The sequence below is a fragment of the Coloeus monedula genome (genome assembly GCF_965178545.1).
Source record: "Coloeus monedula genome assembly, chromosome: 32".
Classification (NCBI taxonomy): domain Eukaryota; kingdom Metazoa; phylum Chordata; class Aves; order Passeriformes; family Corvidae; genus Coloeus; species Coloeus monedula.
Window position 1 is genome coordinate 743,380 of NC_138812.1, and position 23,318 is coordinate 766,697.

A 23,318-nucleotide genomic window follows, 5' to 3' on the forward strand; every position below is an offset into this window, starting at 1 on the left:
TGAGAAGTGTCTAATATGCTAATGAGATGCGAAGGAGTCGGAAAGCAGCGAGCGGCTTTATCGGAGCGTCAGCGGCGGCGGAAAGCTGGGGGGGGACTGGGAGTTACTGGGAGGGACTGGGAAAGGACTGGGAGGGGATTTGGAGTTACTGGTTTGGACTGGTTTGGACTGGCTTGGGGTTTTTCATTACTGGTTTGGGGTTTGGGGGTTAGTGGGAGGGACTGGGAGGGGACTGGGATGAAGTGGGAGGGGACTGGGAGGGAACTGGGAGGGGATTTGGGCTTACTGGTTTGGACTGGTTTGGGCTTTTGCCTTACTGGTTTGGGGTTTCGGGGGACTGGGAGGGAACTGGGAGGGGATTTGGGCTTACTGGTTTGGACTGGTTTGGGCTTTTGCCTTACTGGTTTGGGGTTTCGGGTTACTGGGAGGGACTGGGAGGGAACTGGGAGCGACTGGGAGGGAACTGGGAGGGACTGGGAGGGAACTGGGAGGGGATTGGGAGGGACTGGGAGCGACTGGGAGGGAACTGGGAGCGACTGGGAGGGAACTGGGAGGGACTGGGAGGGAACTGGGAGGGGATTGGGAGGGACTGGGAGGGAACTGGGAGGGGATTGGAAGGGACTGGGAGGGAACTGGGAGGGAACTGGGAGGGGATTGGAAGGGACTGGGAGGGAACTGGGAGGGAACTGGGAGCGACTCGGAGGGAACTGGGAGGGGATTTGGCATTACCGGTTTGGACTGGTTTCGGCTTTTTTGTTACTGGTTTGGGGTTTGGGGTTACTGGGAGGGACTGGGATGAACTGGGATGAACTGGGAGGGGATTGGGAGGGACTGGGATGAGATTTGCAGTTACTGGTTTGGACTGGTTTGGACTGGTTCGGGGTTTTTCCTTACTGGTTTGGGGTTTGGGGTTACTGGGATGAACTGGGAGGGACTGGGATGAGGTTTGGGCTTACTGGTTTGGGATTTGGGCTTACTGGTTTGGACTGGTTTGGGCTTTTTTGTTACTGGTATGGGCTTTTTTGTTACTGGTTTGGACTGGTTTGGGCTTTTTTGTTACTGGTTTGGGATTTGGGCTTACTGGGAAGGGACTGGGGGTTACTGGGATGAACTGGGAGCGACTGGGAGATTTGGCTTTACTGGTTTGGACTGGTTTGGGCTTTTTTGTTACTGGTTTGGGGTTTGGGGTTACTGGGGTGAACTGGGAGGGAACTGGGAGGGGGTTCGAGGTTACTGGGCTGAACTGGTCTATACTGGGCTGAACTGGGATTGGGGGTGGGGCCCGGCCTTAAAGTGGCAGCGGCGCCTTCAAAGGGCAACGAAGCCCCGCCCCCCTCCCGCAAACCCCGCCCACTTCCGCCTCTAATCACCCCGGCCCTTAATTAGCGGCGCTAATTAACGAACCCCGAAAGCTCCGCTAATTCCTCCCCAAAATTCCCTCCGCCCAAAACAATTCCCCAAAAAATCCTCTCGGGACCCCCCCCCAAAAATCCCGAAAAAACCCTAAAAAAACCCCCAAAGAAACCACCCTCAAATCTGCCCCAAAAAAGTCCAAAATAACCCTAAAACCCCCCCCAAAATATCCCCGAAAAACCCAAAGAAAAACCAAAAAACCCCCAAAAAGAAACCTCCAAAAGAAACCCCCAAAAAACCCCCAAAAAACTCCCAGAAGAGCCTCCAAAAAGACCCTAAAAATCCCCAAAAGAACCCCAAAAAATCCCCAAAAGAACCCCAAAAGACCCCAAAAAAATCAATAAAACCCCCTAAAAATACCACCAAAAAAACTACCAAAAAATCCCAAAAATACCCCAAAAAACCCCAAAAATACCCCAAAGAAACCCCCCAAAACCCCCGAAAAATACCCAAAAAACTCCCAGAACCTCCAAAAAAACCCTAAAAATCCGCAAAAGAACCCCAAAAAATCCCAAAAGAGCCCCAAAAATCCCCAAAAGAACCCCAAAATACCCCAAAAAAATCAATAAACCCCCCTAAAAATACCACCAAAAATACTCCCAAAAACTGCCCAAAAAAACCCAAAAAATACTCCAAAGAAACCCCCAAAAAACCCCGAAAACCCCAAAAAACTCCCAGAAGAGCCTCCAAAAAGACCCTAAAAATCCCCAAAAGAACCCCAAAAAACCCCAAATAAATCAATAAAACCCCCTAAAAATACCACCAAAAAAACCCCCAAAAATACCCCAAAAAAAACCCAAAAAATACCCAAAAAAACCCCAAAAATACCCCAAAGAAACCCCCCAAAACCCCCGAAAAATACCCAAAAAACTCCCAGTACCTCCAAAAAAACCCCTAAAAATCCCCAAAAGAACCCCAAAAAATCCCAAAAGAGCCCCAAAAATCCCCAAAAGAACCCCAAAAGACCCCAAAAAAATCAATAAAACCCCCTAAAAATACCACCAAAAATACTCCCAAAAACTGCCCAAAAAACCCCTAAAAATCCCCAAAAGAACCCCAAAAAATCAAAAAAAACCCCGAAAAATACCACCAGAAAAACTCCCAAAAATATCCCAAAAAACCCCAAAAAATACCCCAAAAAAACCCCCAAAAATACCCCAAAGAAACCCCCAAAAGAAACCCCAAAAAACTCCCAGAAGAGCCTCCAAAAAGACCCAAAAAATCCCCAAAAGAACCCCAAAAATCCCCAAAAGAACCCCAAAAAAACCCCAAATAAATCAATAAAACCCCCTAAAAATACCACCAAAAAAACTACCAAAAAATCCCAAAAATACCCAAAAAAACCCCAAAAATACCCCAAAGAAACCCCCCAAAACCCCCGAAAAATACCCAAAAAACTGCCAGAACCTCCAAAAAAACCCTAAAAATCCCCAAAAGAACCCCAAAAAATCCCCAAAAGAACCCCAAAAAATCCCAAAAGAACCCCAAAAAATCCCAAAAGAACCCCAAAAAAACCCCAAATAAATCAATAAAACCCCCTAAAAATACCCCCAAAAAAACTCCCAAAAATATCCCAAAAAACCCCAAAAAAAGCACAAGAAACCCCAGAAAAAACCCCAAAAAAGCAAAAAAAACCCCAAAAAACTCCCAGAAGAGCCTCCAAAAAATCCCCAAAAGAACCCCAAAAATCCCAAAAGAACCCCAAAAACCCCAAAAAACTCCCAGAAGAGCCTCCAAAAAGACCCAAAAAATCCCCAAAAGAACCCCAAAAATCCCCAAAAGAGCCCTAAAAAAACCCCAAATAAATCAATAAAACCCCCTAAAAATACCCCCAAAAAACCTCCCAAAAATATCCCAAAAAACCCCAAAAAATACCCCAAAAAAACCCCCAAAAATACCCCAAAGAAACCCCCAAAAGAAACCTCAAAAAACTCCCAGAAGAGCCTCCAAAAAGACCCTAAAGATCCCCAAAAGAACCCCAAAAATCCCCAAAAGAACCCCAAAAAACCCCAAATAAATCAATAAAACCCCCTAAAAATACCACCAAAAAACCTCCCAAAAATATCCCCAAAAAACCCCAAAAATACCCCAAAAATCCCCAAAAGAACCCCAAAAAACCCCCAAAAATAATAAAAAAAAACCCTAAAAATACCACCAAAAAAACTCCCAAAAATATCCCAAAAAACCCCAAAAAAAGCACAAGAAACCCCAAAAAAGCCCAAAAAACCCCAAAAAACTCCCAGAAGAGCCTCCAAAAAGACCCTAAAAATCCCCAAAAGAACCCCAAAAAATCCCCAAAAGAACCCCAAAAAACCCCCAGAAATAATAAAAAAGCCCCCTAAAAATGCCACCAAAAAAACTCCAAAAATATCCCAAAAAACCCCAAAAAAAGCACAAGAAACCCCAAAAAACCCCCCAAAAAAGCCAAAAAAAACCCAAAAAACTCCCAGAAGAGTCTCCAAAAAAACCCTAAAAATCCCCAAAAGAACCCCAAAAAATCCCAAAAGAACCCCAAAAAATCCCAAAAAATCAATAAAAAAAACCCCTAAAAATACCACCAAAAAAACTCCCAAAAATATCCCAAAAAACCCCCCAAAAAGCACAAAAAACCCCAAAAAAGCCCAAAAAACCCCAAAAAACTCCCAGAAGAGCCTCCAAAAAGACCCTAAAAATCCCCAAAAGAACCCCAAAAAATCCCCAAAAGAATCCCAAAAAATCCCAAAAGAACCCCAAAAAATCCCCAAAAAATAAAAAAAAGCCTAAAAATACCACCAGAAAAACTCCCGAAAATATCCCAAAAAACCCCAAAAAAAGCACAAGAAACCCCCAAAAAATCCCCCCAAAATCCCCCAAAATCTCCAAAAACCCGAAAAAACCCCAAAAATATCCAGTAAAAGCCCCAAAAAAATCCAAAAATCCCCCACAAAACCCCAAAAATCCCCCAAAAATCATAAAAAAACTCAAAAAACCCCTCCCAAAACCCCCCAAAAAACAAAAAAAATCCAAAAAAAAAAAAAATCTCCAAAAAATCCCCCAAAAATCCCAAAAAAACTGGAAAAAAACCCAAAAAACCCAGAAAAAATAAAAAAAAAACCCAAAAGAACACAAAAAAAGCCCCAAAAATCCAGAAAAAAATCCCCAAAAAATCCCAAAAAACTCAAAAAAACTCCCAAAAAATCAAAAAAAATCCCCAAAAAAATCCCCAAAAAAACCCCAAAAAACCCAAAAAGCCCAGAAAAAATCCCAAAATATCAAAAAAAAAATCCAGGAAAAATCCCCCAAAAAACCCTCAAAAAATCTCCAAAAAATCCCCCCAAAACCCCCCAAAAATCCCAAAAAATTTCTGAAAAAAACCCAAAAAATCTCAAAAAAGCACCCCAAAGAAACCTCAAAAAATCCCCCAAAAAACCCCCAAAAATCCAGAAAAAATCCCAAATAATCCAGAACCCCCCCCCAAAAAATCCTAAAAAATCTCCAAAAAATGCCCCAAAAATCCAAAAAAACCCAGAAAAAGAATCCCCAAAGAAACCCCCCAAAAATCCCAAAAAGTCCTAAAAAAATCCCCAAAAAATCCCGACCCCCCCCAAAAATCCCCAAAAACCCCCCCAAAAAAAAAAAAAACCGAGAAAAAAACCCTCAAAAAATTCGTCAAAAATCCCAAAAAACCCTCAAAAAATCTCAAAAAAATCCCAAAAAACCCAAAAAAAATCTCCAAAAAATCCCAAAAAATCCCAAAAAAAATCCCAAAAAAATCCCCAAAAATCCCCAAAAAATCCCCAAAAAAATCCCCAAAAAGCCCCAAAAAATCCAAAAAAAACCGAGAAAAAAACCCTCAAAAAATCCGTCAAAAATCCCAAAAAACCCCAAAAAATCCCAAAAAAATCTCCAAAAAACCCCAAAAAAATCTCCAAAAAATCCCAAAAAATCCAAAAAATATCCCAAAAAAATCCCCCAAAAATCCAGAAAAAATCCCCAAAAAACCCCCCAAAATCCCCCAAAACCCCAAGAAATCAAAAAAAAACCGAGAAAAAAACCCTCAAAAAATCCGTCAAAAATCAAAAAAAACCCAAAAAAAATCTCCAAAAAATCCAAAAAATCCCCAAAACATCCAGAAAAAAAACCCAAAAAATCCCCAAAAAACCCCAAAAAATCAAAAAAAACCCGAGAAAAAACCCCTCCAAAAATCCGTCAAAAATCCCAAAAAAACCCCAAAAAAATCCCCAAAAAATCCCCAAAAAATCCCCAAAAATCCCCAAAAAATCCCCCAAAAATCCCAAAAAATCAAAAAAAAACCGAGAAAAAAACACTCAAAAAATCCGTCAAAAAACCCAAAAAACCCTCAAAAAATCCCAAAAAAATCCCGAAAAAATCCCGAAAAAATCCAGAAAAAAACCCCAAAAAATCAAAAAAAAACCGAGAAAAAACCCCTCCAAAAATCCGTCAAAAATCCCAAAAAAAACCCAAAAAAATCTCCAAAAAATCCCAAAAAACCCCCAAAAAATCCAAAAAAAATCCCCAAAAAATCCAGAAAAAATCCCCCCAAAAAAACAAAAAATCCCCCAAAAACCCCAAAAAAACCAAAAAAAAACCGAGAAAAAAACCTTCAAAAAATCCCCCAAAAATCCCCAAAAAATCCCAAAAATCTCAAAAAAATCCCAAAAAATCCAAAAAATATCCCAAAAAAATCCCCAAAAAATCCAGAAAAAATCCCCAAAAAATCCCCAAAACCCCCAAAAAATCCAAAAAAACCGAGAAAAAAACCCTCAAAAAATCCGTCAAAAAACCCAAAAACCCTCAAAAAATCCCAAAAAAATCCAGAAAAAAACCCCAAAAAATCTCCAAAAAACCCCAAAAAATCAAAAAAAAACCCGAGAAAAAACCCCTCCAAAAATCCGTCAAAAATCCCAAAAAAACCCCCAAAAAATCTCCAAAAAATCCCAAAAAATCCCCAAAAAATCCCAAAAAAATCCCCAAAAAATCCCCAAAAAAATCCCCAAAAATCCCCAAAAAATCCCCCAAAAATCCCAAAAAATCAAAAAAAAACCGAGAAAAAAACCCTCAAAAAATCCGTCAAAAATCCCATAAAACCCTCAAAAAATCCCCAAAAAACCCTCAAAAAATCCCCAAAAAACCCTCAAAAAATCCCCAAAAAACCCTCAAAAAATCCCCAAAAAATCCTCAAAAAATCCCCAAAAAATCCCCAAAAAACCCCAAAAAATCCCCAAAAATCCCAAAAAATCCCAAAAAATCCCCAAAAAACCCAAAAAATCCCCAAAAATCCCAAAAAATCCCCAAAAAATCCCCAAAAAATCCCCCAAAACCCCCAAAAAATCTAAAAAAAAACCCGAGAAAAAAACCCTTCCAAAAATCCGTCAAAAATCCCAAAAAATCCCAAAAAAATCTCCAAAAAACCCCAAAAAAATCCCCAAAAAATCCCAAAAAACCCTCAAAAAATCTCCAAAAAATCCAAAAAAATCCCCCAAAAATCCCAAAAAAATCCCCAAAAAACCCTCAAAAAATCCCCAAAAAATCCCCAAAAAACCCTCAAAAAATCCCCAAAAAATCCCAAAAAACTCTCAAAAAATCCCAAAAATCCCCAAAAAATCCCCAAAAAATCCCCTCTCCCCCCCCCCTTTGTGCCCCTCCCCCCCTTGGGGCCCCTCCCCCCCTCGGCCCCTCCCCCTTTTCCCTCCGCTCCTTTTTTCCCGTTTTTTCCGCCCTTTTCCTGCCCCGGAGCCGCGCGCGCCGCTCCCGGAGATGCTCCTGGGGCTCCTGATTTTGGGGGGGGTCCTGCCCCCCCCCGCCGCCCCCCAGCCCCGCTTCTCGCCCGAGGTGAGACCCCCAAAAACCCCCCAAAAACCCCCAAAAAAACCCCCCCAAAAAAAACCCCCAAAAAACCCCAAAAAAACCCCAAAAAAACCCCAAAAAAACCCCGCGGTTTTACCCCAAAATTCCGCTTCTCCCCCCCCCCCCCCCCCCCCCCCCGCCAAATTTGGGGTGGAATCGCCCAATTTTGGGACTCGACCCCCCCCTGGATTTTGGAGGGGTCGGGAGAGGGAAGCCCCAAAATTTGGGGGGGGGGGGGGACACCCCGATTTTGGGCTGAAATCCCCGAATTTTGGGATCAAATCGCCCGAGTTGGGCTGCGGAGCCCCGGATTTTGGGCTGAAATCTGCGGATTTTGGGCTGAAACGCCCAAATTTTGGCGCCGGACCCCCCCAAATTGGTTCGAGACCCCCAAATTTTGGGCTGAAACCCCCAAATTTTGGCGCTGGACCCCCACATTTTGAGCTGAAACCCCCGAATTTTGGCTCCGGACCCCCGAATTTGGCTGAAATCGCGAAATTTTGGCTTCCGACCTCCAAATTTTGGCTCCGGACCCCCAAATCTGGGCTGAAATCCCCAAATTTTGGCTCGGGACCCCCAAATTTGGGGCTGAAGTCCCCAAATTTTCACTCCGGATCCCCGAATTTTGGGCTGAAATCCCCAAATTTTGGGCTCAGATCGCCCAGTTTGAGCGCCGGACCCCCCAATTTTGGCTCGGGATCCCCAAATTTGGCCCCTGATCCCCAAATTTTGGGCTGAAATTCCCGAATTTTGACTTCGGACCCCCCAGTTTTGAGCAGAAATCCCCAAATTTTTACTTCCGACCCCCAAAAATTGGCTCGGGACCCCCAAATTTGAGCTGAAAACCCCGAATTTGGGCTCCGGACCCCCAAATTTGAGCTCGAGCCCCCCGGATTTGGGCTGAAACCCCCAAATTTTGGGCTCAAATCGCCCCATTTGGGCTCCGGAACCCCGAATTTGGGCTGAAATCCCCAAATTTTGGACCCGGACCCCCAAATTTGGGCTGAAATCCCCAAATTTTGACTCCGGACCCCCAAATTTTCGCTCGGGACCCCCAAATTTGGGGTGAAATCCCCAAAGTTTGCAGCCGGGACCCCAAATTTTGGCTCCGGACCCCCAAAAATTGGCTCGAGACCCCCAAATTTGGGCTGAAATCCCTCAATTTTGGCTCCGGACGCCCAAATTTTGGGCCGAAATCCCCGAATTTCGGACCCGGACCCCCAAATTTTTGGGCCGAAGTCTCCCAATTTTGGGCCGAAATCCCCAAAATTCACCTCGGGCTCCCCAAATTCGCCGCGGGCGGGTCCCAAATTCGGGGTCCGAGCCCAAATTTCGGGGCTGGGGGGGGGGGGGGGGCTCCTCTCCCCTCCCCCACCCCCGCCACGTCTCCCTCTCGCCCCTCCCCCACCCTTTTTTTTCCCTTTTTTCCGCTTTTTCCCGGTTTTTCTTTTTTTTTCGGGAATGGCGCCGAAACTTCCGCTTTTTCCGCATTTTTGCTCTCAAAAAAAAAACCCGGGGGGGGGGTGGGGGAGGGGCGAGACGTGGCCGCTCGTTCCCCTCCCCCCCATCCCCTTTTTCCCTTAAAAAATTCCCGGGTTTTTGGGGGGTTTTTCTCCAATTTTTGGGGTTTTTTTCTCTTTTAAAGAAATAAAGGGTGGGGGAGGGGCGGCCACGCCCAAAGTTTCCCAAAACAACCCAAAAAAAGCTCCCGGAAAAGCCCAAAATGACGAGGTCGGAGCCACGCTGGGGGTGGGGGAGGGGCAGCGAGGGGGGGAGGGGCCCCAAAATTGGATTCGGGAGCATCAAAATCGGCCCAAAAAAGGCCAAAATTGCCCCAAAAAGTGACCCCGAAATCCAGGCGGGACCCCCCAAAATCCAACCGGGACCCCCCAAAAATCCACCCCGGACCCCCCAAAATCCCTCCTGGAACCCCCAAACCCAACCCAGGACCCCCCAAAATCCACCCAGGACCCCCCAAAATCCACCCAGGACCCCCCAAAATCCACCCGGGGCCACCAAAATCCACCCAGGACCCCCAAAATCCATCCCAGGACCCCCCAAAATCCACCCAGGGCCACCAAAATCCAACCGGGGCCCCCAAAATCCACCCGGGACCCCCAAAATCCACCCAGGACCCCCCAAAATCCCCCCAGGACCCCCCAAAATCCACCCAGGACCCCCAAAATCCATCCCAGGACCCCCCAAAATCCACCCAGGACCCCCCAAAATCCACCCGGGACCCCCAAAATCCATCCCAGGACCCCCCAAAATCCCCCCGGGGTCACCAAAATCCACCCAGGACCCCCAAAATCCACCCAGGACTCCCCAAAATCCCCCCAGGACCCCCCAAAATCCACCCGGGACCCCCAAAATCCATCCCAGGACCCCCAAAATCCACCCAGGGCCACCAAAATCCAACCGGGGCCCCCAAAATCCCCCCAGGACCCCCCAAAATCCCCCCAGGACCCCCAAAATCCACCCAGGACCCCCAAAATCCACCCAGGACTCCCCAAAATCCCCCCAGGACCCCCAAAATTCACCCAGGACCCCCCAAAATCCCCCCAGGACCCCCCAAAATCCCCCCAGGACCCCCCAAAATCCACCCAGGACCCCCAAAATCCATCCCAGGACCCCCCAAAATCCCCCCAGGACCCCCAAAATCCATCCCAGGACCCCCCAAAATCCACCCAGGACCCCCCAAAATCCCCCCAGGACCCCCCAAAATCCACCCAGGACCCCCCAAAATCCACCCGGGACTCCCCAAAATCCACTCGGGACCCCCAAAATCCATCCCAGGACCCCCAAAATCTCCCCAGGACCCCCAAAATCCACCCAGGACTCCCCAAAGTCCCCCCAGGACCCCCCAAAATCCACCCGGGACCCCCAAAATCCATCCCAGGACCCCCCAAAATCCACCCGGGGCCACCAAAATCCACCCAGGACCCCCCAAAATCCACCCGGGGCCCCCAAAATCCCCCCAGGACCCCCCAAAATCCCCCCAGGACCCCCAAAATCCACCCAGGACCCCCCAAAATCCCCCCAGGACCCCCCAAAATCCACCCGGGGCCACCAAAATCCACCCAGGACTCCCCAAAATCCACCCAGGACTCCCCAAAATCCACCCAGGACTCCCCAAAATCCATCCCAGGACCCCCCAAAATCCACCCAGGACCCCCCAAAATCCATCCCAGGACCCCCCAAAATCCACCCAGGACCCCCCAAAATCCATCCCAGGACCCCCCAAAATCCACCCGGGGCCACCAAAATCCACCCAGGACTCCCCAAAATCCACCCAGGACTCCCCAAAATCCACCCAGGACTCCCCAAAATCCCCCCAGGACCCCCAAAATCCACCCAGGACTCCCCAAAATCCATCCCAGGACCCCCCAAAATCCACCCAGGACCCCCCAAAATCCATCCCAGGACCCCCCAAAATCCACCCGGGGCCACCAAAATCCACCCAGGACCCCCCAAAATCCATCCCAGGACCCCCAAAATCCACCCAGGACCCCCCAAAATCCCCCCAGGACCCCCAAAATCCACCCAGGACCCCCCAAAATCCACCCAGGACCCCCAAAATCCACCCAGGACCCCCGAAAATCCCCCCAGGAGCCCCAAAATCCATCGCAGGACCCCCCAAAATTCACCCGGGACCCCCCAAAATTCACCTGGGCCCCCCAAAATCCACTCGGGACCCCCAAACCCAACCCAGGACCCCCAAAATCCTCCCAAAAGATGCCAAAATCCATCCCAGGACCCCCCAAAATCCATCCTGGGACCCCCCAAAATCCCCCCCCTAAGATCCCAAATCCCACCCAGGACCCCCAAAACCCCTCCTGGAACCCCCAAAACTCATCCAGGACCCCCCAAAATCCACCTGGGATCCCCAAATCCCCCCAAAAGATCCCAAAATCCATCCCAGGACCCCCCAAACCTCACCTGGGACCCCCCAAATCCATCCCAGGATCCCCCAAAATCCACCCGGGACCCCCCAAATCCCCCCCTAAGTTCCCAAATCCCACCCGGGATCCCCCAAAATCCACCTGGGATCCCCAAAATCTTCCCAAAAGATCCCAAAATCCCCCCTGGCACCCCCAAATCCCCCTCAAAAATCCCCAAATCCAACCCGGGACCCCCCAAAATCCACCTGAGACCCCTCAAAACCCATCCAGGAGCCCCCAAAATCCACCTGGGATCCCCAAATCCCCCCCAAAAAATCCCAAAATCCACCTGGGACCCCCAAAATTCATCCAGGACCCCCCAAAATCCACCTGGAACCCCCAAATTCCCCCCGAAAGATCCCAAAATCCAACCCGGGATCCCCCAAAATCCACCTGGGAGCCCTCAAAACCCATCCAGGACCCCCCAAAATCCAAGTGGAACCCCCAAATCCCCCCGAAAAATCCCCAAATCCACCAGGGATCCCCCAAAATCCACCTGGGACCCCCAAGAATCCACCCCAGACCCCCCAAAATCCCCCCTGGTACCCCCAAATCCATCTCAAAAATCCCAAAATCCACCAGGGATCCCCCAAAATCCACCTGGGACCCCCAAAATTCATCCAGGACCCCCCAAAATCCACCTGGGACCTCCAAACCCCCCCAAAATATCCCAAAACTCATCCAGGATCCCCCAAAATCCACCTGGGACCTCCAAATCCCCCCGAAAAATCCCAAAATCCACCTGGGACCCCCAAAAACCCCCAAATCCCCCCCAAATCCAAGCAAAAACTGCGAATAAAGGAACAGAATCCAGACAAAAATTAAAAAAAACGGCAAAAGTGGAACTGAAAACGCAAAGAAACGGGAAAATCCCGAACACGGAGCGGGACCGGGTCGGAAGCGTCCAAAGGCACCAAAAACCCATCAGGAAACGCCCCCAAAAGGCAAAAAAAAAGCCAAAAACGCCCCAAAAGTGCCGAGAATCCCCCAAAACCCCCCCAAAATGCACCAGAAAGGGTCAAAAATGCAAAAAAAACCCCCAAAAAGGCCAAAAAATGCCCCAAAAGTGCTGAGAATCCACCCAAAACCCCCCAAAATGTACCAGAAAAGGTCAAAAATGCAAAAAAAAAGAGGCAAAAAAAGCGCCAAAAATGCCCCAAAAATGCCCCAAAAATGCCGAATCCCCTGAAAAACCCCAAAAATGCACCAGAAAGGGTCAAAAATGAAAAAAAAAACCAAAAAGGGCAAAAAATGCCCCAAAAGTGCCGAGAATCCGCCCAAAAACCCAAAAAATGCACCAGAAAGGGTCAAAAATGAAAAAAATAACCCAAAAAGGCAAAAGAAAAGCCAAAAACGCCCCAAAAGTGCCGAGAATCCCCCCCAAAACCCCAAAAATGCATCAGAAAGGGTCAAAAATGAAAAAAAAAAACCAAAAAGGCAAAAAAAAAAGCCAAAACCGCCCCAAAAGTGCCGAGAATCCCCTGAAAAACCCCAAAAATGCACAGGAAAGGGTAAAAAATGTCCCAAAAAGGTAAAAAACCCAAAAAAACCCCCAAAAATGCCCCAAAAGATCCGAGAATCCCCCACAAAAAACCCCAAAAATACCCCAAAAGGGTTAAAAAATGCAAAAGAAGCCCCCCAAAAATGTAAAAAAACCCCAAAATGCCCCAAAAGCCCCAAAAGTGCCAAGAATCCCCCAAGAAAAACCCCAAAAATGCCCCAAAAGGGTCAAAAATGAAAAAAAAAAACCCCAAAATGTAAAAAAAATCCCAAAAACTCCCCAAAAATCATAAAAAAAACAAAAAAGGGGGGAAACTGAAAAAAACCTCCCAAAACTGTAAAAAATCCCCAAAAATCCCCCCAAAAATCCCCCCAAAACATAAAAACCTCCAAAAAAAACCCCCTGCAAATCCCCCAAAACTGTAAAACCCTAAAAAAATCCCCCCAAAATCCCCAAAACCATAAAAAACCTCCAAAAAATCCCTAAAATCTGTAAAAAAACCCCCAAACCCCAAAAACCATTAAAAAACCCCTAAAAAATGCGTAGAAAAACCAAAAAAATCCCCAAAAATGTGGGAAAAATCCCCAGAAACCGTAAAAAAAAGGCCCCAAAAACGTGTCAAAAAAACCCCTAAAAAATCCCTCAAAAACCGTAAGAAAAAACCCAAAAAAACCCCCAAAACTGTGAAAAACTATTAAAAAATCCCCCAAAACTGTAAATAAACCCAAGAAACCAAAAAAAACCCCAAAATGTGGGAAAAAATCCCTAAAAAACCCCCAAAAAAGTGAATAACCCCCCCCCCAAAACTGCTAAAAAGCCCCAAAAAACTGCTAAAAAGGCAAAAAAAAACCCTCAAAAAATGTTAAAAAACCTTAAAATTAAGCCCCAAACCCCTAAAAAACCCCCAAAAACATAAAAAAACCTAAAACCCCCCCAAGTCTCCCAAAAAATGTGTTCAAAACCCCCCAAAATCCCCAAAAACTGTAAAAAACACCCCCCAAAATGCAAAAAAAATCAAAAAAAATCTCCAAAAAACGTAAAAAAAGGTCAGAAACCAAAAAAAAAAACCCCATAACACCCAAAAAACCCCAAACCACCCCAAATTCGCCCTTCCCCCGTTGCAGGCGTGGCTGCAGCAGCACGGGCGTGGCCCCAAAAACCCCCAAAATCCCCAAAAATCCCCCCAAAACCCCCCCAAACTGTAAAAAACCCCAAAAAAGCAAAAAAACCCCAAAAAAGCAAAAAAAACCCCACCCCCCGCAAAAAATGCAAATAAAAAACCCGAAAAAATCCCCAAAAATGAGGAAAAAAAATCCTGAAAAAAACCCCAAAAATGTGAAAGAAAAACCTGAAAAAACCCAAAAATGCAAATAAAAAACCCCAAAATAACCCCGAAAATGCGGAAAAAATCCCGAAAAAACCCCAAAAACTGCAAAAAAAATCCCGAAAAAAAACCCCCAAGAAAGCGAACAAAAATCCGAAAAAAACCCCCAAAAATGCGAAAAAAAAATGCAAAAATAAACCCCAACAATGAAAAAAAAACCACCCTAAAAAATGTGAAAAAACCACCAAAAACTGCTAAAAAGGCGAAAAAAAGCCCTCAAAAAATGTAAAAAAACCTTCAAATGAAGCCCAAAATCCCTAAAAACCCCAAAAACATAAAAACCCCCCAAAGCCCCCAAACCTGTGTTCAAAAACCCCCAAAACTGTAAACAAACCCCCCCAAAAATACAAAAAAAATCCCTAAAAAATCCCCAAAAAATCAGCAAAAAATCTCCCAAAACCGTAAAAAAAGCGGCAAAAAATCCCCAAAAATCCCCAAAAATCCCCCAAAATCCCCAAAAGCCCCAAAAAGCCCCAAACCGGCCCAAACTGGCCCGTTGCAGGCGTGGCTGCAGCAGTACGGGTACCTCCCCCCCGGGGACCTGCGGGCGCGGCCCCAAAAATCCCCAATAAAAAACCCAAAAACGGTAAAAACCCCCAAAAAACCGAAAAAACCCCTCCAAAAATGCAAAAAAAAAATCCTGAAAATCCCCCAAAAATGTGAATAAAAAACCCGAAAAAATCCCCAAAAATGAGGGGAAAAAATCCTGAAAAAATCCCCCAAAATGCGGAAAAAAACCCCGAAAAAACCCCAAAAACGTCAAATAAAATACCGCAAAATAACCCCAAAAATGCGGAAAAAATCCAAAAAAAACCCCAAAAACTGCAAAAAAAATCCCGAAAAAAACCACAAAAAAACGAATAAAAAACCCGAAATAAACCCCAAAAATACAAAAAAAACACCCTAAAAAATGTGAGAAAACCACCAAAAACTGCTAAAAAGGCAAAAAAAAGCCCTCAAAAAATGTAAAAAAACCTTAAAATCAAGCCCAAAATCCCTAAAAACCCCCAAAAACATAAAAACCCCCCAAAGCCCCCAAACCTGTGTTCAAAAACCCCCAAAACTGTAAACAAACCCCCCCCAAAAATACAAAAAAAATCCCCAAAAAATCAGCAAAAAATCAGCAAAAAATCTCCCAAAACCGTAAAAAAAGCGGCAAAAAATCCCCAAAAATCCCCCAAAATCCCCAAAAGCCCCAAAAAGCCCCAAACCGGCCCAAACTGGCCCGTTGCAGGCGTGGCTGCAGCAGTACGGGTACCTCCCCCCCGGGGACCTGCGGGCGCGGCCCCAAAAATCCCCAATAAAAAACCCAAAAACGGTAAAAAACCCAAAAAAACCGAAAAAAACCCCTCCAAAAATGCAAAAAAAAAATCCTGAAAATCCCCCAAAAAAATGTGAATAAAAAACCCGAAAAAATCCCCAAAAATGAGGGGAAAAAATCCTGAAAAAAGCCCCAAAAATATGAAAAAAACACCCCAAAAAAATCCAAAAACGTCAAATAAAAAACACAAAATAATCCCCAAAATGTGGAAAAAATCCCGAAAAAAACCCAAAAACTGCAAAAAAAATCCCGAAAAAAACCCCCAAGAAAGCGAATAAGAATTCAAAAAAAAACCCCAAAAATGCGAAAAAAATGCAAAAATAAACCCCAACAATGAAAAAAAAAGCCACCCTAAAAAATGTGAAAAAAACCACCAAAAACTGCTAAAAAGGCGAAAAAAAGCCCTCAAAAAATGTAAAAAACCTTAAAATCAAGCCCAAAATCCCTAAAAAACCCCAAAAAACATAAAAACCCCCCAAAGCCCCCAAACCTGTGTTCAAAAACCCCCAAAACTGTAAACAAACCCCCCAAAAATACAAAAAAATCCCTAAAAAATCCCCAAAAAATCAGCAAAAAATCTCCCAAAACCGTAAAAAAAGCGGCAAAAAATCCCCCAAAATTCCCAAAAATCCCCAAAAGCCCCAAAAAGCCCCAAACCGGCCCAAACTGGCCCGTTGCAGGCGTGGCTGCAGCAGTACGGGTACCTCCCCCCCGGGGACCTGCGGGCGCGGCCCCAAAAATCCCCAATAAAAAACCCAAAAACGGTAAAAAACCCCCAAAAACAGAAAAAACCCCTCCAAAAATGCAAAAAAAAAATCCTGAAAATCCCCCAAAAATGTGAATAAAAAACCCGAAAAAATCCCCAAAAATGAGGGGAAAAAATCCGGAAAAAATCCCCTAAAATGCGGAAAAAAACCCCGAAAAAAACCCAAAAACGTCAAATAAAAAACCGCAAAATAACCCCAAAAATGCGGAAAAAATCCCAAAAAAACCCCAAAAACTGCAAAAAAAATCCCGAAAAAAACCACAAAAACCTGAATAAAAAACCCGAAAAAAACCCCAAAAATACAAAAAAAACACCCTAAAAAATGTGAGAAAACCACCAAAAACTGCTAAAAAGGCGAAAAAAAGCCCTCAAAAAATGTAAAAAAACCTTAAAATCAAGCCCAAAATCCCTAAAACCCCCAAAAAGCATAAAAACCCCCCAAAGCCCCCAAACCTGTGTTCAAAAACCCCCAAAACTGTAAACAAACCCCCCAAAAATACAAAAAAAATCCCTAAAAAATCCCCAAAAAATCAGCAAAAAATCTCCCAAAACCGTAAAAAAAGCGGCAAAAAATCCCCCAAAATCCCCCAAAATCCCCAAAAGCCCCAAAAAGCCCCAAACCGGCCCAAACTGGCCCGTTGCAGGCGTGGCTGCAGCAGTACGGGTACCTCCCCCCCGGGGACCTGCGGGCGCGGCCCCAAAAATCCCCAATAAAAAACCCAAAAACGGTAAAAAACCCCAAAAAACAGAAAAAACCCCTCCAAAAATGCAAAAAAAAAATCCTGAAAATCCCCCAAAAACGTGAATAAAAAACCCGAAAAAATCCCCAAAAATGAGGGGAAAAAAATCCTGAAAAAATCCCCCAAAATGCGGAAAAAAACCCCGAAAAAACCCCAAAAACGTCAAATAAAATACCGCAAAATAACCCCAAAAATGCGAAAAAAATCCAAAAAAAACCCCAAAAACTGCAAAAAAAATCCCGAAAAAAACCACAAAAAAACGAATAAAAAACCCGAAATAAACCCCAAAAATACAAAAAAAACACCCTAAAAAATGTGAAAAAACCACCAAAAACTGCTAAAAAGGCGAAAAAAAGCCCTCAAAAAATGTAAAAAAACCTTAAAATCAAGCCCAAAATCCCTAAAAACCCCCAAAAAGCATAAAAACCCCCCAAAGCCCCCAAACCTGTGTTCAAAAACCCCCAAAACTGTAAACAAACCCCCCAAAAATACAAAAAAAATCCCTAAAAAATCCCCAAAAAATCAGCAAAAAATCTCCCAAAACCGTAAAAAAAGCGGCAAAAAATCCCCCAAAATCCCCCAAAATCCCCAAAAGCCCCAAAAAGCCCCAAACCGGCCCAAACTGGCCCGTTGCAGGCGTGGCTGCAGCAGTACGGGTACCTCCCCCCCGGGGACCTGCGGGCGCGGCCCCAAAAATCCCCAATAAAAAACCCAAAAACGGTAAAAAACCCCAAAAAACAGAAAAAACCCCTCCAAAAATGCAAAAAAAAAATCCTGAAAATCCCCCAAAAACGTGAATAAAAAACCCGAAAAAATCCCCAAAAATGAGGGGAAAAAAATCCTGAAAAAATCCCCCAAAATGCGGAAAAAAACCCCGAAAAAACCCCAAAAACGTCAAATAAAATACCGCAAAATAACCCCAAAAATGCGAAAAAAATCCAAAAAAAACCCCAAAAACTGCAAAAAAAATCCCGAAAAAAACCACAAAAAAACGAATAAAAAACCCGAAATAAACCCCAAAAATACAAAAAAAACACCCTAAAAAATGTGAAAAAACCACCAAAAACTGCTAAAAAGGCGAAAAAAAGCCCTCAAAAAATGTAAAAAAACCTTAAAATCAAGCCCAAAATCCCTAAAAACCCCCAAAAACATAAAAACCCCCCAAAGCCCCCAAACCTGTGTTCAAAAACCCCCAAAACTGTAAACAAACCCCCCCAAAAATACAAAAAAAATCCCCAAAAAATCCCCAAAAAATCAGCAAAAAATCTCCCAAAACCGTAAAAAAAGCCGCAAAAAATCCCCAAAAATCCCCCAAAATCCCCAAAAGCCCCAAAAAGCCCCAAACCGGCCCAAACTGGCCCGTTGCAGGCGTGGCTGCAGCAGTACGGGTACCTCCCCCCCGGGGACCTGCGGGCGCGGCCCCAAAAATCCCCAATAAAAAACCCAAAAACGGTAAAAAACCCCAAAAAACCGAAAAAACCCCTCCAAAAATGCAAAAAAAAAAATCCTGAAAATCCCCCAAAAATGTGAATAAAAAACCCGAAAAAATCCCCAAAAATGAGCGGAAAAAATCCTGAAAAAATCCCCTAAAATGCGGAAAAAAACCCCAAAAAAACCCCAAAAACGTCAAATAAAAAAACGCAAAATAACCCCAAAAATGCGAAAAAAATCCCAAAAAAACCCCAAAAACTGCAAAAAAAATCCCGAAAAAAACCCCCAAAAAAGCGAAAAAAATGCAAAAATAAACCCCAACAATGAAAAAAAAAGCCACCCTAAAAAAATGTGAGAAAACCAACAAAAACTGCTAAAAAGGCAAAAAAAAGCCCTCAAAAAATGTAAAAAAACCTTAAAATCAAGCCCAAAATCCCTAAAAACCCCCCAAAAACATAAAAACCCCCCAAAGCCCCCAAACCTGTGTTCAAAAACCCCCAAAACTGTAAACAAACCCCCCAAAAAATACAAAAAAAATCCCTAAAAAATCCCCAAAAAATCAGCAAAAAATCAGCAAAAAATCTCCCAAAACCGTAAAAAAAGCGGCAAAAAATCCCCAAAAATCCCCCAAAATCCCCAAAAGCCCCAAAAAGCCCCAAACCGGCCCAAACTGGCCCGTTGCAGGCGTGGCTGCAGCAGTACGGGTACCTCCCCCCCGGGGACCTGCGGGCGCGGCCCCGCGCGGCCCCGGCCTCGCTGGCGGCGGCCTTGGCGGCCATGCAGAGCTTCTACGGCCTCCGCGTCACCGGCACGGCCGACGCCGACACCATCCGGTGAGGAGCCACTTTGGGGGCACTGGGAGCCATTTTGGGGGCACTGGGAGCCAGTTTGGGGTCACTGGGAGCCGGTTTGGGGGAACTGGGAGCCACTTTGGGGGCACTGGGAGCCATTTTGGGGGCACTGGGAGCCATTTTGGGGGCACTGGGAGCCATTTCGGGGGCACTGGGAGCCATTTTGGGGTCAATGGGAGCCATTTTGGGGGCACTGGGAGCCACTTTGGGGGCACTGGGAGCCATTTTGGGGGCACTGGGAGCCATTTTGGGGTCAATGGGAGCCATTTTGGGGGCACTGGGAGCCACTTGGGGTCCCTGGGAGCCATTTTGGGGTCAATGGGAGCCATTTTGGGGGCACTGGGAGCCATTTTGGGGGCACTGGGAGCCGGTTTGGGGTCAATGGGAGCCATTTTGGGGTCAATGGGAGCCATTTTGGGGTCACTGGGAGCCGGTTTGGGGGCACTGGGAGCCATTTTGGGGTCAATGGGAGCCATTTTGGGGTCACTGGGAGCCATTTTAGGGTCAATGGGAGCCATTTTGGGGTCAATGGGAGCCATTTTGGGGTCAATGGGAGCCATTTTGGGGGCACTGGGAGCCATTTTGGGGTCAATGGGAGCCATTTTGGGGGCACTGGGAGCCATTTTGGGGGCACTGGGAGCCATTTCGGGGGCACTGGGAGCCATTTTGGGGTCAATGGGATCCATTTTGGGGTCAATGGGAGCCATTTTGGGGGCACTGGGAGCCGGTTTGGGGGCACTGGGAGCCATTTTGGGGGCACTGGGAGCCATTTTAGGGTCAATGGGAGCCATTTTGGGGTCAATGGGAGCCATTTTGGGGGCACTGGGAGCCATTTTTGGGGGCACTGGGAGCCATTTTAGGGTCACTGGGAGCCATTTTGGGGGCACTGGGAGCCATTTTGGGGGCACTGGGAGCCATTTTGGGGTCAATGGGATCCATTTTGGGGTCAATGGGAGCCATTTTGGGGGCACTGGGAGCCATTTTGAGGGCACTGGGAGCCATTTTGAGGGCACTGGGAGCCGTTTTGGGGGCACTGGGAGCCATTTTGGGGGCACTGGGAGCCATTTTGGGGTCAATAGGAGCCATTTTGGGGGCACTGGGAGCCATTTTGGGGGCACTGGGAGCCATTTTGGGGGCACTGGGAGCCATTTTGGGGTCAATGGGAGCCATTTTGGGGTCAATAGGAGCCATTTTGGGGTCACTGGGAGCCATTTTGGGGGCACTGGGAGCCAATTTGGGGGCACTGGGAGCCATTTTGGGGTCCCTGGGAGCCATTTTGGGGTCAATGGGAGCCGCTTTGGGGGCACTGGGAGCCATTTTGGGGTCACTGGGAGCCGCTTTGGGGGCACTGGGAGCCATTTTGGGGGCACTGGGAGCCGCTTTGGGGTCACTGGGAGCCATTTTGGGGGCACTGGGAGCCATTTTGGGGGCACTGGGAGCCATTTTGGGGGCACTGGGAGCCGTTTTGGGGGCACTGGGAGCCATTTTGGGGGCACTGGGAGCCATTTTGGGGTCAATGGGAGCCGCTTTGGGGGCACTGGGAGCCATTTTGGGGGCACTGGGAGCCATTTTGGGGGCACTGGGAGCCATTTTGGGGTCAATGGGAGCCATTTTGGGGTCACTGGGAGCCATTTTGGGGGCACTGGGAGCCACTTTGGGGGCACTGGGAGCCATTTTGGGGTCAATGGGAGCCATTTTGGGGGCACTGGGAGCCATTTTGGGGGCACTGGGAGCCGTTTTGGGGGCACTGGGAGCCATTTTGGGGTCACTGGGAGCCATTTTGGGGGCACTGGGAGCCGCTTTGGGGGCACTGGGAGCCATTTTGGGGGCACTGGGAGCCATTTTGGGGTCAATGGGAGCCATTTTGGGGGCACTGGGAGCCATTTTGGGGGCACTGGGAGCCATTTTGGGGTCAATGGGAGCCATTTTGGGGGCACTGGGAGCCATTTTGAGGGCACTGGGAGCCATTTTGAGGGCACTGGGAGCCGTTTTGGGGGCACTGGGAGCCATTTTGGGGGCACTGGGAGCCATTCTGGGGTCAATGGGAGCCATTTTGGGGGCACTGGGAGCCATTTTGGGGGCACTGGGAGCCATTTTGGGGTTTTTGGGAGCCATTTTGGGGGCACTGGGAGCCACTTTGGGGTCAATGGGAGCCATTTTGGGGGCACTGGGAGCCATTTTGGGGGCACTGGGAGCCATTTTGGGGTCAATGGGAGCCATTTTGGGGTCAATGGGAGCCATTTTGGGGGCGCTGGGAGCCGTTTTGGGGGCACTGGGAGCCATTTTGGGGGCACTGGGAGCCATTTTGGGGTCAATGGGAGCCACTTTGGGGGCACTGGGAGCCACTTTGGGGGCACTGGGAGCCATTTCGGGGGCACTGGGAGCTGTTTTGGGGGCACTGGGAGCCATTTTGGGGGCACTGGGAGCCATTTTGGGGACAATGGGAGCCATTTTGGGGGCACTGGGAGCCACTTTGGGGGCACTGGGAGCCATTTTGGGGTCAATGGGAGCCTTTTTGGGGGCACTGGGAGCCATTTTGGGGTCAATGGGAGCCATTTTGGGGGCACTGGGAGCCGCTTTGGGGGCACTGGGAGCCATTTTGGGGGCACTGGGAGCCGCTTTGGGGTCAATGGGAGCCGTTTTGGGGTCACTGGGAGTCAGTTTGGGGTCAATGGGAGCCATTTTGGGGGCACTGGGAGCCATTTCGGGGGCACTGGGAGCCATTTTGGGGGCACTGGGAGCCGCTTTGGGGGCACTGGGAGCCATTTTGGGGTCACTGGGAGCCGGTTTGGGGGCACTGGGAGCCATTTTGGGGGCACTGGGAGCCATTTTGGGGGCACTGGGAGCCATTTTGGGGTCACTGGGAGCCATTTTGGGGGCACTGGGAGCCATTTTGGGGTCACTGGGAGCCATTTTGGGGTCAATGGGAGCCATTTTGGGGGCACTGGGAGCCATTTTGGGGGCACTGGGAGCCATTTTGGGGGCACTGGGAGCCATTTTGGGGTCACTGGGAGCCATTTTGGGGGCACTGGGAGCCATTTTGGGGGCACTGGGAGCCATTTTGGGGTCAATGGGAGCCATTTTGGGGGCACTGGGAGCCATTTTGGGGGCACTGGGAGCCATTTTGGGGGCACTGGGAGCCACTTTGGGGGCACTGGGAGCCACTTTGGGGTCAATGGGAGCCATTTCGGGGGCACTGGGAGCCATTTTGGGGGCACTGGGAGCCATTTTGGGGGCACTGGGAGCCGGTTTGGGGTCAATGGGAGCCATTTTGGGGTCAATGGGAGCCATTTTGGGGGCACTGGGAGCCATTTTGGGGTCAATGTTTGGTTTTTGGGGTTTTTGGGAGCCATTTTGGGGTCAGGGTTGGGTTTTTGGGGCGTTTCTGGAGGGTTCGAAGGGGTTAAAAAATGCCCACAAGGGAGGGGGAAGAGGGAAGGAAAGGATTTGGGGTTACTGGTTTATACTGGGATGGACTGGGAGGGACTGGGAGGGAACTGGAATGAACTGGGACGAACTGGGATGAACTGGGAGGGCACTGGGAGGGAACTGGGATGAACTGGGATGGACTGGGAGGGAACTGGGAGGGGACTGGGATGGACTGGGATGAACTGGGATGGACTGGTAGGGAGCCGGGATGAACTGGGATGAACTGGGATGAACTGGGAAGGGATTCGGGGCTCTTCAGAGGGCACCGGACACACCGGGACAGCGCCGTGCCTTACTGGTTTCTACTGGGACCTTACTGGTTTGTACTGGTTTGGCCTGGGGGATGGCTCTGGGCTGCACTGGGCTGAACTGGGCTGAACTGGGATGAACTGGGAGTGACTGGGAGCCCCCCCCAGGGCCATGCGCCGCCCCAGGTGTGGAGTCCCCGACAAGTTCGGGGCGCAGGTGAAGGCCCAGGTGAGGCGGCGCCGCTTCGCCCTGCAAGGACTGCGCTGGGAGCAGCCCGAGATCACCTTCAGGTGGGACTGGGAGCACTGGGAGGCACTGGGAGGGACTGGGAGGGAACTGGGAGGGGATTGGGAGGGACTGGGAGGAATTCGGAGGGAACTGGGAGGGACTGGGAGGGAAATGGGAGGGACTGGGAGGGACTGGGAGGGGATTGGGAGGGACTGGG

The 23,318-nt window shown here is 47.7% G+C and overlaps 1 protein-coding gene across 1 annotated transcript in view; it reads left to right on the forward strand.

Moving 5' to 3' along the window:
• Positions 1-7,170: 7,170 nt before the first annotated feature.
• MMP14 (matrix metallopeptidase 14) overlaps positions 7,171-23,318 on the forward strand; it is a gene marked incomplete at both ends in the record, with an annotated part of 40,871 nt that continues 24,723 nt past the window's right edge. The window contains 4 exons of the mRNA XM_082299484.1: positions 7,171-7,245; positions 18,282-18,326; positions 19,029-19,177; positions 23,041-23,163. Of these exons, the coding sequence (XP_082155610.1) occupies positions 7,171-7,245; positions 18,282-18,326; positions 19,029-19,177; positions 23,041-23,163 (392 nt within the window). The remainder of the gene's footprint in view (positions 7,246-18,281; positions 18,327-19,028; positions 19,178-23,040; positions 23,164-23,318) is intronic.